General features: G+C 38.3%; 1 protein-coding gene across 1 annotated transcript; it reads right to left on the reverse strand.

Annotated features, from left to right (window-relative positions):
- Positions 1 to 1,612: 1,612 nt before the first annotated feature.
- On the reverse strand, positions 1,613 to 10,336 carry CUNH1orf53 (chromosome unknown C1orf53 homolog). Its single transcript, XM_046464857.2, has 4 exons — positions 10,233 to 10,336; positions 6,173 to 6,674; positions 3,172 to 3,273; positions 1,613 to 1,964 (listed from the first exon to the last, which is right to left on the reverse strand). The coding sequence occupies exons 1-4, from the start codon at positions 10,334 to 10,336 to the stop codon at positions 1,893 to 1,895; spliced, it is 780 nt and encodes a 259-aa protein (XP_046320813.2). The 3' UTR covers positions 1,613 to 1,892.
- Positions 10,337 to 15,203: the final 4,867 nt, after the last annotated feature.

Genomic DNA, 15,203 nt, shown 5'->3' on the forward strand with positions numbered 1-15,203 from the left:
ACCCCTGATGTGTGGTTCACATGCATCTCTCCAGAACCACTGCAAACTTCAGACCCTTGGACAAGATGCAGGAAAGAGAAAGAGTATCCCTTCTTGACCGCACTCCCTGACCCATCAGCAACTTTGCTGTCTTGCCAGCAAGTTTGAAATTCTGCCAGGAAGAATTGCCAAGGTCCCACATAAAGGTCCTTGGTGATTTCTGATTTTTTCCTGGTCTACTTCCTTTTTTCAAGGAGTGCTCTGGGAGGAAGAAAGAGCTGTTTGTGGGAAGGGGGCATCCTAGGAGTTACTTCCACCTACCAAGAGGCTTTCTCAAAACACTGCCCTATGTATTTTGCTCTTTTCAAAAGAACTACTTCCTTTCCTCCTTTCCTAGTTCTCTAGAAAGATGGCCTTTAAAAACGCAGTTTCCTTCTGTTCTTCCCTTTGGGGCTACTGAAGAAAGCACCATCCATCCTACAACCAGAAAAAAAGCCTTGTTAATTCTCCAAATCTGGCAGAAAAGGGGGGAAATATCTGGTTGTTTTCTAACCTAAGAATGGAAAGGAAATTGGCTCCCAGGAACCCTTCTGCCTTTCTGGAAAGAGTAACTATCTTCACAATCACAATGCTGATCACCTTCTACTCCCTTCCACAACATAATTTGAGGAGAGGACAAAACAGGCCAAAATCACCAACCTTCTGTATCCAAGGAAGTTACTGACCTCTCACATGGCTCATGGAAAATATTGTTTGGGGTGCCATGGTTAAGGCATCAGCAGAACTAGGGGCATCAAAAATGCCACAATATATGGAGGCAATTTAATATTAGACATAAAAAAACAGAGAGTCATAATTAAGAGAAACATTGAAATCACTAGGCTTCTTTTCACATATTGTACAGTTAGGAAAGGCTTTTATTTTGAATTATTTATTTAGAAGGTACCAGGGCCCTCTGCTTCCAAACTGAAAGCCCTTGGGGCCACAGGCCAGCCTGAAGTAGACCCCTGAGGTGTTCAAGAACCTTTCAGATTCCACCAGTGTAAGGCTCAATGAAGGTCAGTTATGAGCAAAGCCAGCCTTCCTAGTAGGCAGCAGCCTCATTTTACTGAATGAATTCCACTAGGCAGAAAAGGGTCTCTTGGGGGCTGCTATCCTCATGGAGAAGCTGGGATGGTGTGAAAAGAACAGTCCCTGGGAGCACCTACTCAGCTTGGAGACTGACACTTCACAGGGGCATTACCACAGTGAATAGAATGGATGTAGCTAATAATACATTCTAAGATAAATTTGCCTGAGAAGTATCAAAAGAGATGGAGGAGGAAAGGATGGGGGAGGGAAGAAAGAATGGTCTAAGTGTGGCATCTTCAGCGGCCTGACCCCCAAGTCACAATGATTTAAAGTTTTCATTGAAGGAACAGATGGAAGATGAGAGCATTTCTTAATGCAGGATGGCACTTCTTGGGCACTCATATGCTGCACAACATAACATTATATCAATCTCCTTATAGCTCCAGATATAAATAAAATGAAGGATGTACTGTTCCATTTGCCAGCAACCCCCCTTGGATAGTAACACTGATGAGAAAACAGTGGGAGAACCAAGGCTAAGAAAAATCAAGAGCTACTCATGTGACCCAATTGCTACTTTTATTTAATAGAACAGTCATTATTTTCTTTCTTCAACATATGTGTCTGATAATGAAGCAAAAAGAAAGGAAAATAGCTATCAATGTGCCACTTCAGAAACACACAACATTTGTTAGCTTTTTCTTTTATTGATGTTCTTTTAATATATGTATTGAAGATTAAATTAGAGCTCAAATACTTAACAGCACAGAGAGCAATCCTGGATTAAGGCTTCATTTCTTAAAAATTACAAGTTCACTTAGACAACGGAGATAAAACTGTTGTCAAACATAAAAATATGAATTGAATTTCTTCTTTTTAGATGGATCTTTAACATTGACTTGACCATATGGACACTGAAAAAGAAATAATACATAGCATTATTGAGTTATCTAATAATCATCTTGAAAAAACACACTTCTCGTGGTGAAAAAAAGACTGCTAATAACATTATATAGATCATTTGCTCTATCACGCTTTGCAGACTAAGAGGAAAATAATGGCAACCTCAGGCAAATGGTCCTAATTAGGTCCAAGAACCATTTCCTAAATGCATCCTTCCAACCTTAAGCATTTTACTGTCAAAAATCCACTCTTGGAAAATACTGAAGTCCTCAATTTACTCGAAACTCTTATGCATTTGATTAGAAACAGCTAATGGCATAGGTAGGAGCATACATAAAAGTGAAGGGTGAAATTTTTAATACCGGCTATGATTAATACCTGCATTTAATGTCTATAATTTTCAAGTAGGTTAGTTAAAGGAAATAACACCTTCTTGCAACAAAACATACAAAGTGTTCTGTATACAGATGTTAAGTTTATAATCTTAAGCCTACAACAATTTACCTTAATGATGTACCTTTTGATAGTTCAAAAAAAAAATCCTGGTTTTCTTTAATCAAAATAGGGCAGTAGTAGTTAGTTCATCTTAATCAGTATGAATAGAAATATATCTATTGACATAAATATATTAGGAAATGAAAAGCACTAAATTCAGGGTAATCTAACTTCACAGACTATTTGAAGCACAGACTGGGGGGTGGGAACAAAGACAAAAGGAAGCAGGAAGGACAAAAGGGAAGGATGCAGGGGAAGAGAAGGATATGAAAGGAAGGGAAGGGAGAGAAGGAAATATTTACTATTTTAAGTAAACCCACCTCTCAATGCTGGGCAAATTTCTATTTATTCAGCTAATAATAAAAGAAAAGCTTTCTGGGATCTAGTTTGCAACATTCTTGATTTCTCTTCTTGTCTCTTTGTACCTGCCCAGTAAACATAACTTATTTGAAACCTCATGAAAAGTTTCCTTGTAATAAAGAGCTCCCATGAATATCAAGTCATAGCATTTGAGGGAACTGATACTTGCAGTGAAAGGTTACAAAATTCCATTAACTTTAAAGGTCCTATGTTGGTACTAAGGACTTCATTGTCCTTGGCAAAAGTAGCTTGTGAAAAGTGCACTCCAGGTTTATTTAGCTTTTTTATTTGACTTGTTGTTCAAATAATAGGTATTTACGAAGCACCAAAAACTGCTGCTGTAAGGCGAGAATTGTTACTCACGTGTCTACAGGCGGAGCCACAGCAGGAACCTCTCTGCAAGTGGGCTATCCGTGTAAGCACCGTGTAGCCAGTAGCTGGGTCCACATAGTTAAGCTGGCCAGTCTGAAGAGTAATAAAACAAAACAATTCATTAATCTCTATGTTCATCATATCTCAACATAACTTCTACTTCTAAAATACTGCAAAAACAATTTTAAAAACAATATTAAACTTCTCAGCAATGTTAGCGGCATTTGCAATTAAAGACTGAATGCATTCTGACATTATATACAATCTAACTTTATGTGACTAAAGGAGAAAATATACAATTTGAGAAAAATGAGAAGTTGATGGGAAAACAAGACCTCCTCTATACTCAATAACAATGTAGCCACTGCTCTGATATTTTTCATTCAGTTTCTAGGTAACACACTTAATAACAGGTGATTTAAATGATTTTAAGAGCTTAAGAGGCTGAAAATGAACTTTCACTCAGAAGTTGCAATTGCAATTTTAGAACTTAAAATATGTGAATCATGATTTAAACTTACAGAAAAGGTGCTAATCAAAACCAGCATTCCTTATAGAAAAGTATTGCCTTTCCTATTATTGAATGCTTTTCTTTACTTTCATGATGTGTTACCCTATTATACATTTTACACTATTTTCCTTTTTTTTTCCTGGAGTGTTATTCTATTTTTAAGTGAAAAAGTATTGTTTTAACATATTAACAGTCACTGCTTTCACAAATTTGATCAAAGTCAACTTTTAGTAGACTACTTCACATGTCAAGGAAACATTCTCTACCTACATTCAAACATAGTAAAACAAATGAATAAAAGCATCTCAATTACTTTCTGTGAAGGTAAAAGTAAATTACAACTTCATGGATTGGGTCATATAGGTGACACTACTTAGCTTTGAGATTTTGTAGGGTAAATTCCCCATGAGGTTTTTATATAAACCTCTTACCATGTAGTAAGTCACTGAATCACTCCTGTATAGAAACTTTTCATTAAAATACACATGAAACCAGCCTATCTTCAGACATACATTTTTGTAGGGAGTCACAAACAACTTCTTTAGTTGTTCACTATCTTATTTAATGGCTGGATATTTTATTCTGGTTGAAGTTTTAACCAACTAAATTTTGTGAATAGAGTGTGTAGCAAAAGGACAAGTTCATTCTAAGACATTTCAGTAAAGCTAGACCAGGGCCACAGAAATCCAGCAAGGCACAAGGCTGGTTTCAGGGGCCTTCCACATCCTCTGGGACCAGAAGCAGATTACATGAAGCCAGGAACACTAAACACAACTATTGAATGACCAATTGTCAGGACCTCAATTCCTTATTTACAAAGCCCTATTTGGAAACTTGGAAAAAAGAAAAAAATACTGAGAACTTTGTAGCAGTCTTCTTTTTACTTTTCATAGCTTCTGGGTGTATTCTGAGGGCAATTATCTGGCAACTTGGAAACATAAAGGGTTGCTTCTGCACATGCGCTGGCTGCTTTCCTTTCCACATTGATTGAGCACCTCTGAGCTCCTTAGTTGCCCATACACACTTAATTTGTCCTTCATAAAGAAGGCTTACATCATGGTGGCAACAAAGATTCAGCAAGAGGGTTGACAGTCTGATTGGAGACCAAGGTGATCAGTGATGCACATCAGCACTGAGAGAAAGGTAAGAGAGCATCCTGCCTGAGGCATAGAAGGACCATTGTGAGCTAGCTCTTGATTTGTTGAAAAACAAAATTGTCACTGGGTTTACTAACGGTTTCCTGGATTGTCATTTTACCTGATACTGACACTGATGAAACAAGTGTAGATTCCCTGAGCGAGAAAAAGTTCTTTTCTTTCCTCATGCTGACTGAACCTATCTTTATATGCTGTTGGTGTTTGCTCTAAAGAGAATGAAACTTATGGCTATATCACCATATTTATATGTGAAGTGTGGGAACAAATCACACATGCTGTTTTTAAAAGTATAAACAAGAATAATCAAAAGCTGTCAGTCATTTCAGCATGCATCTTTATTCAATTTCAATACTTGAATGGGTCAGTGGATTCTCAAGGCCTTCAAATTGTCATTTTAAAAAATCAACTTTAGTCAAGCTCCAAGATTTTCTTTTTTACCCCTCTAGCTCTGGCCATACCTTATAACACTAGTCCTATTAAGTACTGGACATGGATGCATACACACACATGAGCCTGCAGTTAATTTCATATCACTTTTCTATCATTGTTATAGAAATGTTTCTCTTTTTATCCCATCCTTTCTTTTGTAAAGGAAATACAAAGGTAAATGTGCTATCTTCTAACTTATGCAGTCTGAAAAGTTACAAGGGAAAGCTGCTGGTATGCTCAGTGAGAGAGCACCCAGCACCTGCGAGGCCCAGGGTTCTATCCCCAGCACGGCTGGTGGTGGAGGACAGAGAGAGCCACTGAGTTCGGATATTGGTAGTAAGAAGCAATCATCAAAACCACAAAATAGAAGCAAATGTAGTTCAAGAGTGTTTAGGAAGAATGTAAACACCTGATGAGAGGAAAAAGAACAGAGGACGGTAGCAAAAAATGTCTTATTTCTCATTATTAAAATCACTGGAAACAGAAAACTGTTCAAGGGAGAATAGAGATACATCACATTTCTATAACACAGCAAATTTTTCCTATGATTTCAATTATTTAATTTCCATCAAAGCTTTAACACCCGCCCCCCCCCACACACACACACACGCACACGGACGCGGGCGCACAGACACACACTCGGTGGTGGGTCCCACTCTGCGCCCCGAGTTTAGCTAGGATGTTAATCAGAAAATGAGTCTAGCTCTCCCTCAAAATACGCAGTAAACGCTTTGTCCAGAACGCCGGATTTCCAGCGAAATGGTGCAGGTTGGGGCCCGAGGCCGGAGACCCAGCAGCCGGCGCTCCCAGCGGCTCTCCAGAGTGGGGCGACCTCGGAGCGGGAGAGGCGGCGTGCGCAGGCGCGGCGCCCGGGCGGGACCGGGCGGGGTCTCACCGCGCAGGCGGCGGCGTGCAGCTCCGCGATCTGCTGTTCCGCTGCGGTTAACTCTTCGTTCGCCGAGAGCTTTGTTGCTCCATCGGGCCCGCCTTGCGAGCCTGGCGTGGACCCGCCGTGGTCTCCCTCTGCCGAATCCAGCATGAGGCCCAGACGCTGTCGGAACCCTGTGCCGACCCAGAGAGGGACTGGTGGCCGGGCGGTGTGGGCTGGCCTGCGGAGCGCGGCGCCCGCCCACGCCCGGACCTGACTGGCCGCCTTGGCCGCCATGGCCGCCGCTGGCCTTTGGGAGGCGGAGCGCCCTTCCCGCGCCCGGCAGGGAGGCGAGCGCAAGCCTGGTGCAGGGCGCCGGCCGCGCGGAGCCACCCCGGAAAAAAGGGCGGGGGCGCGGGCCTGGAGCCTTGCCAGGCTGCCCCCGCGGTACCTAGGTGGACTCCGGAGGCTGCTAATGTGGCGCCAAGGAAGTGCGGAGGCGCCGAGAAGTGCGGCCCCGCCTCTGCACCTACATTAAAATTATGTTTCTTCCTGAGAGGAGGGTGGGCAGATTTCTCTTGTCAGATTAGACTAGATTGAGCACAGCCGCTCAACTGTTGAAATCCCAGAAACTGAGGACTGTTGCCACCTTGGGCCTATCTGCAAAAGGCCGTGTTTACAGGCACTGTGGGTGGGAATAAAGTTTAAGCAGAATCTTGGTTCTTTGGCCCCACCCTACAATGAAAACCAAAAGTAAAAACTGCGTGCTGAATAAGAAAAGGTGCTGTTTTTGTGTTGTGAAGTATTTACAAAGTCCAAACTAAAATTACATTTCGTCTCTGAGCTGAAAGTTATCCTGATACTCCCCAAAAATTGATTTTGAGAAAATTAGCACAAGCTCGGGAGGTAATTTCAGGTGTTAGAATTAAATTAGCACCATCCCATTCCCAACCTCTAGCCTAGGTTTCAAGAGAAGGCCAGATTGAAGAGTAGCAATTTTTTGTGTGTGTGTGTGCTCTTCAATGTGAAGATCTGAGAGCTGGAATGAATCTTTGAGGACAAGAGTTAAGAGTCTTTAGTTGCCCGCAAGAAGGATGACTTAGCCACCGTAGAGCATCCAAGCCCTTTTATGGTATCTGCATTTAACGTGTAACGCTGTAATCATTTTAATTATCTTTTTTTTTTTAAAATTTAGTTGTAGATGGACACAATATCTTTATTTTATTTATTTTTATGTGGTGCTGAGGATCAAACTCAAGTGCCTCATGCATGCGAAGCAAGTGCTCTACCACTGAGCCACAACCCTAGGCTCAGTCTTAAGACCTAATTGAAACAACATTATAGGTACTTTGTAAATCTCAGTGAATTAATGTGTTGTATCTTGCAAATGTTTCCTTTGGTTGGAATAATAAATTAGAATCTGGATTTTACTGTTGCGAGAAAAAAGGTTAAAACCTAAGGGGAGATTCTAGAGAAAGCTATGGAAGCATGGGGCCAAAATTGAATTCACCAAAAATGAGTACTTTTTATTAGAAAAGAGAATTCACCATAAGTCAGACTTCCATCACCACCAAATTTTAAAGGAAATAAGTTTGAAGGTTCAGATTTATTGAGGTGTTTTCAAAATTGAGCATCAGGCCCATGAATAGGCCAGGACGTCAAATTCAAAATGAGAAAAGCATTTTACAGATATGAAATAGACAAGACCAGATTTAAATAGAAAAATAAATGGAGTCATCTAGAAAGAGTAGTTGTTATATGAAATTTGTTTTGGTGGAGATGGGAGTATGGAAGTGACTGTAAAGGGGTTGAACAAAGGAGATCCTTGTGGCAATGTCATAGTTCTGTATCTGGTCCATGATTACACAAATTTACCTGTGATCAGTGTCATAGAACTATGCACACACTGTTCCAATGTCAAATTCCTGGTTTTCATTTTGTAAAAAAAAAGTTAGATGTAAACTTTGAGGGAAATTTGGTGAAGGGTATATAGAACATCTCTGTATGGTATTTACAACTTTTTATGAATGTAATTATTTTAAAATTAAAAAACAGTAATTTTAAAAGATGTAAAACTGGTTTTCAGATTACTTGGTAAGGCAGATCACTGAATCAGGCAGAACTTTTTTTCTAATCTCCATTCCCAAGTTAAAAATCATCCTGCTTAGTCAAGACCTCTGGACATTTGGGCTGAAAAGGCTATTTACATGTTACCACCACTGTGTTGATTCTTATAGATATATCTTTAAAATATGATCAACATTGGAAATCTATGTTATTAAAAGAGATGAGAAAGTGTCTCACTACTAATGATCCCTAAATAATTGGTAATTTAATTAGAATATCAATTAGATATTGAATACATTATCCATCCCTTCAGTTTTCATTTGATCTTTATAGTCTTTCATTGAATATCAAGTAACTTTCATGGTGCCTCTTGTTTTATAAATCTTCCTCAGGACTTGACTCTTAGATTATTATATGTGTGTTTGTTTCTTCTCAAATATTTTATACTCCCACTAGAAAAAACAAAAGTGGAGGACAAAACCCCACTTTAGTATGGTAGATTGAGTTCTCATTTTATTTTTGAAGGATTTACATCTAGATTTGCTCTAGAAAGACTTGTTTTGTGCTACAGACCTGCATGTAATATGATGCTGGATATGTTTTATAACCCTTCCCTTCATTTGGGATGTTTATGTTGATATTGAACATGCTTGCTGTGTTGGGGAGCAGGTTTTAGGGAAATGCATTTCCCTATATTTCACTTATATTAATTTTTAAATAGGTATGTTAGAGCTGTAGGTTAGTATACATATATTGTGTATACATATATATCTTGTAAAACTCAACTCTCCTTATAAGAAAAGGAATTTGTTTGCATATGTAACCATGAGGCATAACTTGATTACAGACCAAGGCTTAGTTCTTTCCATTTTTCAGCTTTGCCTCCTCAGGGCTAGTTCTTTTTCAGGAAGGCTCTTTTCTCATTGATGAAAGATAGCTGAAGACAGTTCCTAGGATATCATTGTTTCTCATCCTTGTGCAGATAGATAGATAGATAGATAGATGATAGATAGGGAAAGAACCTTGCTATAAAGCTCCAGGATAGGAGAAGACTTGTATCCCTCTTGGTAGTCTTACAGTGTGCTTCATCATGGATTCATTCCTGAACCAATCTTAGGAGTATAGGTTACACTCAAGTCAATCAGAGGCTGTCCTGGGTATGACTATAGGCAGCCCCACCCAAACAAACCTATGGCTGAAAATGATCTGTACTAATGCTGAGGGAACAATTTAACAAATAGATCACTGATTTTTTGTGGGCCGCATGGGGGTGCCGTGTACTGGAGATTGAACTCAGGGTCACTAAAGTGAGTCCATCCCCAACCCTATTTTTTTGTACTTTTTTTTTTTTTTTTAATTTAGAGACAGGGTCTCACTGAGTTGCTTAGTGCCTCAATTTTGCTGACGTTGGCTTTGAACTCCTGATCCTTCTGCCTCAGCCTCCTGAGCTGCTGGGATTACAGGGGTGCACTACCATGCCTAGCAGAACTTTTAGCTTTTCAAATGTAGTCATTTCTTGGGCATTGTTTTCCCAAAATACCATAAACAAGACAACATGGAGCATATTGCTTTCATTTTTATATCTCACAGGACATCATCTCCTTTGGCACATAGCATTAAGGCACATATTGAGTAATGAATAATGAATTTTTGATTGGACAAAGAAGTCAATGGTTCATTCTGAAATATATAATCCCAACTACTGGGCAAAACTGCCATACAAAATTTTAAATTTATCTTCTGTACATAATACTGCATATTTGAAAATACAGATTACATATTATTACAAATAAATGTTTTTGAAAAAAAAAACTAAATGTAAAGAAATACTAAATCTAAAGTCTTATTAAATAACAATGGACTATTTTATTGACAAACAAAATAGATACATTCATTATCAAATGATCTCATCTAAGCTCTTGAAATCCTGCCTCTAATTGACTTTAAGTGTTATCTTTTAATGAATTATGAATCTATTGAGCTGTTCATGGACAAATTAGTGCTGGAGCCATAGAGCTACCAACAAATTTCTTGTCCATATTCTGCCTGTTTTATTGAATTCCTTTTGGACACTGATTTATGTATCTGATGTTTTTCAAATACCCGAATGGTATGTTGTGACATGTCGTGCTCCATGTAGAGTGCATTTTCACTATCAATTCTTATGATTGAGAGCAAATGTTACATGCCCCTAAGGTTGCCTATAGGGAATCTTTTTTCCATTTAATCGGATATCCAGTAGCACACTTTGTTTCACAGAGCTGGTCTTAGAAAATTCTTTGGGGAATTATAACCATTTCTATTTTAAAGCCCAACAGATCTCTGCTGACTTCACAGTAGATGCCACTCCACCAACGTTCCATGCCTAGAGCACTGCTGCATTTGGCCCTTATCATTCCATTTTGTTTTTGTTATCTTGGAACGTGTACAATATGAAGTAATGTAGGCTTTTCATTTGCTCATCCACTTTCTCAATCATTCTTTAAAGAATAGTAGTCTGGCTTCTACCCCCACTGCCAATATCAGGGTTGACTTGACTGCTAAATCCAGTGCCCTTATATACTACTTACCTGTCTAAAACTCCATGCTGCTTTTAAAGGGGTAGATTATCTGCACCTCAGAGCTCTCTTCTTGACCTATGATACTACAAATTCTTTATATTTATGTTCTTATGATGTTTGTTTTCCTCAGTTCTTCAGCAATCCTCAGCCTACTGTTCCTCTCACTGTATCATACTTCCAGTGACTTTGTGTTTATGTTCTTAATCAGTTATAATTAATTATGCTAATGATTCACAGATTTCTTAATCAGGGCCAAAGCTTGTGAGAGCAACACACATATATATTCATCTGCCTGCTGGACATAAACATTTAACAATATCCCCAAACTCCTCATTCCCAAAATGGACTTAATCATCATTTCATTTGAAATCTTATTTCCCCATTTTATGTTCCATTATAAAGGCACAGCTACCCAACCATTTGTAGATTTAAGAGATCTTGGGCTAGTCCTGAACTCTTCTCACATCTCCCCATACAGACTATCACCAAGTTTTGCCAAGCTTGGTAGGTAGTCTCTAATTATCTCAAATATATATTTTTTAAAAGCCTCAAATTATTCTTTCTTTTTCTTCTATCACTGTTGTAGTTCATTATAAAGAATAGAATAGTCCATTAACATAAATAATGACTGGATGTGGTGGTGCACCCCTTTAATCCTGGTGGCTCTGGAGGCTGAGACAGGAGGATTGCAAGTTCAAAGCCAGCCTCAGAAACTTAATGATGCTGTAAGTGACTTAGCAAGACCCTATGTCAAAATTTAAAATAAATGAATAAAATGGGGTGGGGATATGATTCAGTGGTTAAGCACCCCTGTGTTCAATCGCTAGCACCCCCCAAGAAAGACACACACACACACACACACACACACACCATATATGGTAGTGAATAATGAGGACTTATTTTGTATTAGCACCCTTTGCAAAGTGCTGGAGAGCTATTATTCATACTTTGTGTATGTTGTTTATTCTGACAAGAAATGTCCTACCCCTCATTCTGCCTCAATCTTCAATCTCTTTTCCTTGGGTTAGTGAAGTTATTTTACCTGTCCTTAAGGCCTCAAACCACATCACCTCCCACATCATCAAGTCTTCCTGGACTCCTCACTTTGCTCATTGCTTCCCCTGTCTCCTCTGCAGGATGGGCCGGAAACATGACCTCAAGGCTCATATAAAATCCAAAGCTTGACTCTTCATTTGTGCTTTTTCTCTTGCATAATTTTATGAGTTTTGCTTTACTGCCAGACTGTGAGATCTTTAAGAACAAAGGTTATTTGACTTATCTGTATTGCCAGTAGCACAAGTACCTCGGAAATGCTAAAAAATAAAAGAAAAAGAAAGCTTGTTTTATGAATGAACGAACAAATAACAGCAGCAAAAACCTAAATGTGAGTTGCATAGTAAAGAAATTATACAAATGCACTTTCTTTTAGTAGTTTATGACTAAGAACTCATGATTGAGATTTACTAGCACATCAGTTGTTCTTAGGCTATTGTTCTGAGACACAATATACTAAGATAACAAGGTAACTGTGAATTTTTTTGGCAATCTATTTTGTAAGTTTCTCCCAGTCATTGAATTAATGGTAAATGCAGTGTATGGGCTTCATTCCAAATGAAGTAAGTATATGTTGACAGTGAAATGCAGCCTTGTTAACCCTGAACAATCATTCCAATTATAAACTACATGCACACAATCACTGTCACATAAAATATCCAGACTAATTACTTCTAGACCTTTTGTTATGCAAGTATTAGAAACGAAGCCTACTCTTAATGTCTATTCAATGTTAACAGTAGCATTTCCAGCAAGAAAATTGCTTAAAAAATTACAAGAATTTTTACATTAGTAAAACAAATCCTTTAAAAGCACAATGCTGTGCTTTAAAATTGTATGGATAGCCATTGTTTTATAGGATTTCCCACATACTATCACATTTGTAACAGAGATCTTGGTTAAGGCCATAAATACAACATACAAATCAGACTGTTGTTTGCAATTCTTGTTGCTGCCTGAGGGAGAAAAGCATGTCTACTGTTCCATGACTGGAATGAAAGGCACACTGAGTTTTAGGTCAAATACCCATGACATTGACATGTATGACTAGTCTACTGAGTATGATCCATGTTAATATCTTCCCAGTGGTGGGTACAAGTGATATGCCTCAGTGATCAACACAGCACGCACAACCCCTTTAGGTTTTCTGCAGGTGTAAAGCTGATGTGTCTTTGAAATCCTGGGGAACACGATTTTTCTCAAGCAGTTAAATTGTACCATTGCTGTGTGGATTGTCATATTTGTATAATTCTGTAAGAATGTCAACATCAGTTGCTTTATCGGATCACATTTCTTGATGGCACATTTTGGATGGCATTGTTATGAACTAACCCTGCTTGCATTACATTACTGAGACCAATGGTAAAAGAAAAACCAAAGCTTCATGGCCAATTGTGCACTATAAAATATAAGTGCTGTGCTTACACTGAAATTTCTGAAATAATACAGTGATATATTTGAAACCGAATTGTATGGTTCATCTACCAGTTTAAGTTCAATGATAGAAGGAATGTGTATCTTCTGCCTACCATTTTATTTGATTGTTAGAGTGATTAACCCATAATTCAGTCAGTAAATAAATTCTGGAATGGTGGCATGGCTTGTGGAAAGAGCTTGTCTTAACTGAATCTTAACCTATCCACTTTCTAGTTCCGTGACTAAGATTATTTAAATTCTGTTAGTGTAGGTTTCTTCCTCTGTGAAATGTGAATAATATCTCAGAGCCAAATTATTGTGAGTTAAATAAGATAGTGTACATAAAATATCTAGCAAAGTGCCTGGCACATAGTAATGGTCCATAACAGTTACAGTTAGCTGTGATTATTACTGAACTGAGAAACCTCTTTTGTGCTCTTAGTCCTTTAATATGTTAGTCCTCAGCTGTTTAACAATACAATCACCCATTTTACAATCAAACCACAATGGCACGCAGCTTAGCTTGATTGAATTATTACTAATTTTTATTGAAAAAAAGTTATGCACACATAAATAAATAGATTTTCCACTAATTTATTTTTTTTTTTTTTAAACAACTGATATTTTATTTTTTTTAATATTTATTTATTTTTTTAGTTCTCGGTGGACACAACATCTTTGTTTGTATGTGGTGCTGAGGATCGAACCCTGGCCGCACGCATGACAGGCGAGCGCGCTACCGCTTGAGCCACATCCCCAGCCCCGATTTTCCACTAATTTAAATAAAAGCTTTGTACAGTGAACCAAAATTACAGTTTAACATTCCAGAGACTATGTTTTCAAAGCATCTTGATTGTAAAGAATTAAATTTACATATCCATTGAGTATCCCTAAATAATGATGTATAGCAAGGGATGAAGCTATTCAGAATAAGGAGAGATTTGGGGTAAGGAAAAGTCTTATGACAGAAGTAGAATTTGAATTGAGAATAAAGGATGTAAAGAATGATAAAGAATGTTTATAATTTTGATAATGCTGTGAATGGAAACCTTGTTTTAGGCAATGGGAAGATCTGAAGAGGGCTTTTGTGGATGGTATTAGTTTGGATGCTTTTGGTTATCAGCAACAGCAAATGCCAATCCTGTTTGATCATCTTACAGAACAAGAAGTCCAGAGATGGGCATTGCAGTGTGGGTTGGTTCAGTGGTTTTCTGACAGCATCAAGGAACTAAGTTCTTTTCATCTTCAGCTCTGGTTTCCCTCAGTGAATCCATGTATAACTATACTGCCCACCTCAGAATGACAGCCTAGATTGCCACAGTTTTCAGGCATCATATCCAGACATGGCAATGCCCAGTGAGAAAGGAAGGATGAATGCTATTACTTCTTAGATTTTATTATAAATATGTCAAAAACAAACAAAAATATAAAGACAATGTAACAATACCCACATCCCTATCTCTGAGTATAAGAAACAAAAGATTATATAAATGGTTTTTAAATCTGTGTACACCACATCAAGCATGTTTCTCTTGCTCCAAATCCCCACCTTATATTATTTTAGATATATTACTCTTATGTGCTATAGATTGAATGTACGTGTCTCTCCAAAATTCTTGCTTTGACACCTAATCAACAAAGTGATAGTATTAAAGGTGAGGCCTCTGGGAGGTACTTAGGTCATGAGGGTTCCACCCTCAAGAATGGGATTAATGCCATTATGAAAGCATTGGAGGGAACTACCTTTGCCCTTTTGCTCTTTCATCTATTCTGCCATGTGAAGACAGTGTTTGTACCTTTTTGCCCCCTTCCATTGTGTAGGGATGCAGCAAGAATACACTATCCTGGAAACAGAAAACAACCATTACCAAACACTGAATGTGCTGATGCTTTGATCCTGGACTTTTCAGCCTCTAGAACTCTGTTCTTTATAAATTACCCAGTCTCAAATATTTTATTAT

Source organism: Marmota monax, unplaced genomic scaffold, assembly GCF_021218885.2.
Source record: "Marmota monax isolate L192 unplaced genomic scaffold, Marmota_monax_Labrador192_F-V1.1 WCK01_AAM20220418_F8-fsc00099, whole genome shotgun sequence".
In the NCBI taxonomy this organism is placed as follows: Eukaryota; Metazoa; Chordata; class Mammalia; order Rodentia; family Sciuridae; genus Marmota; species Marmota monax.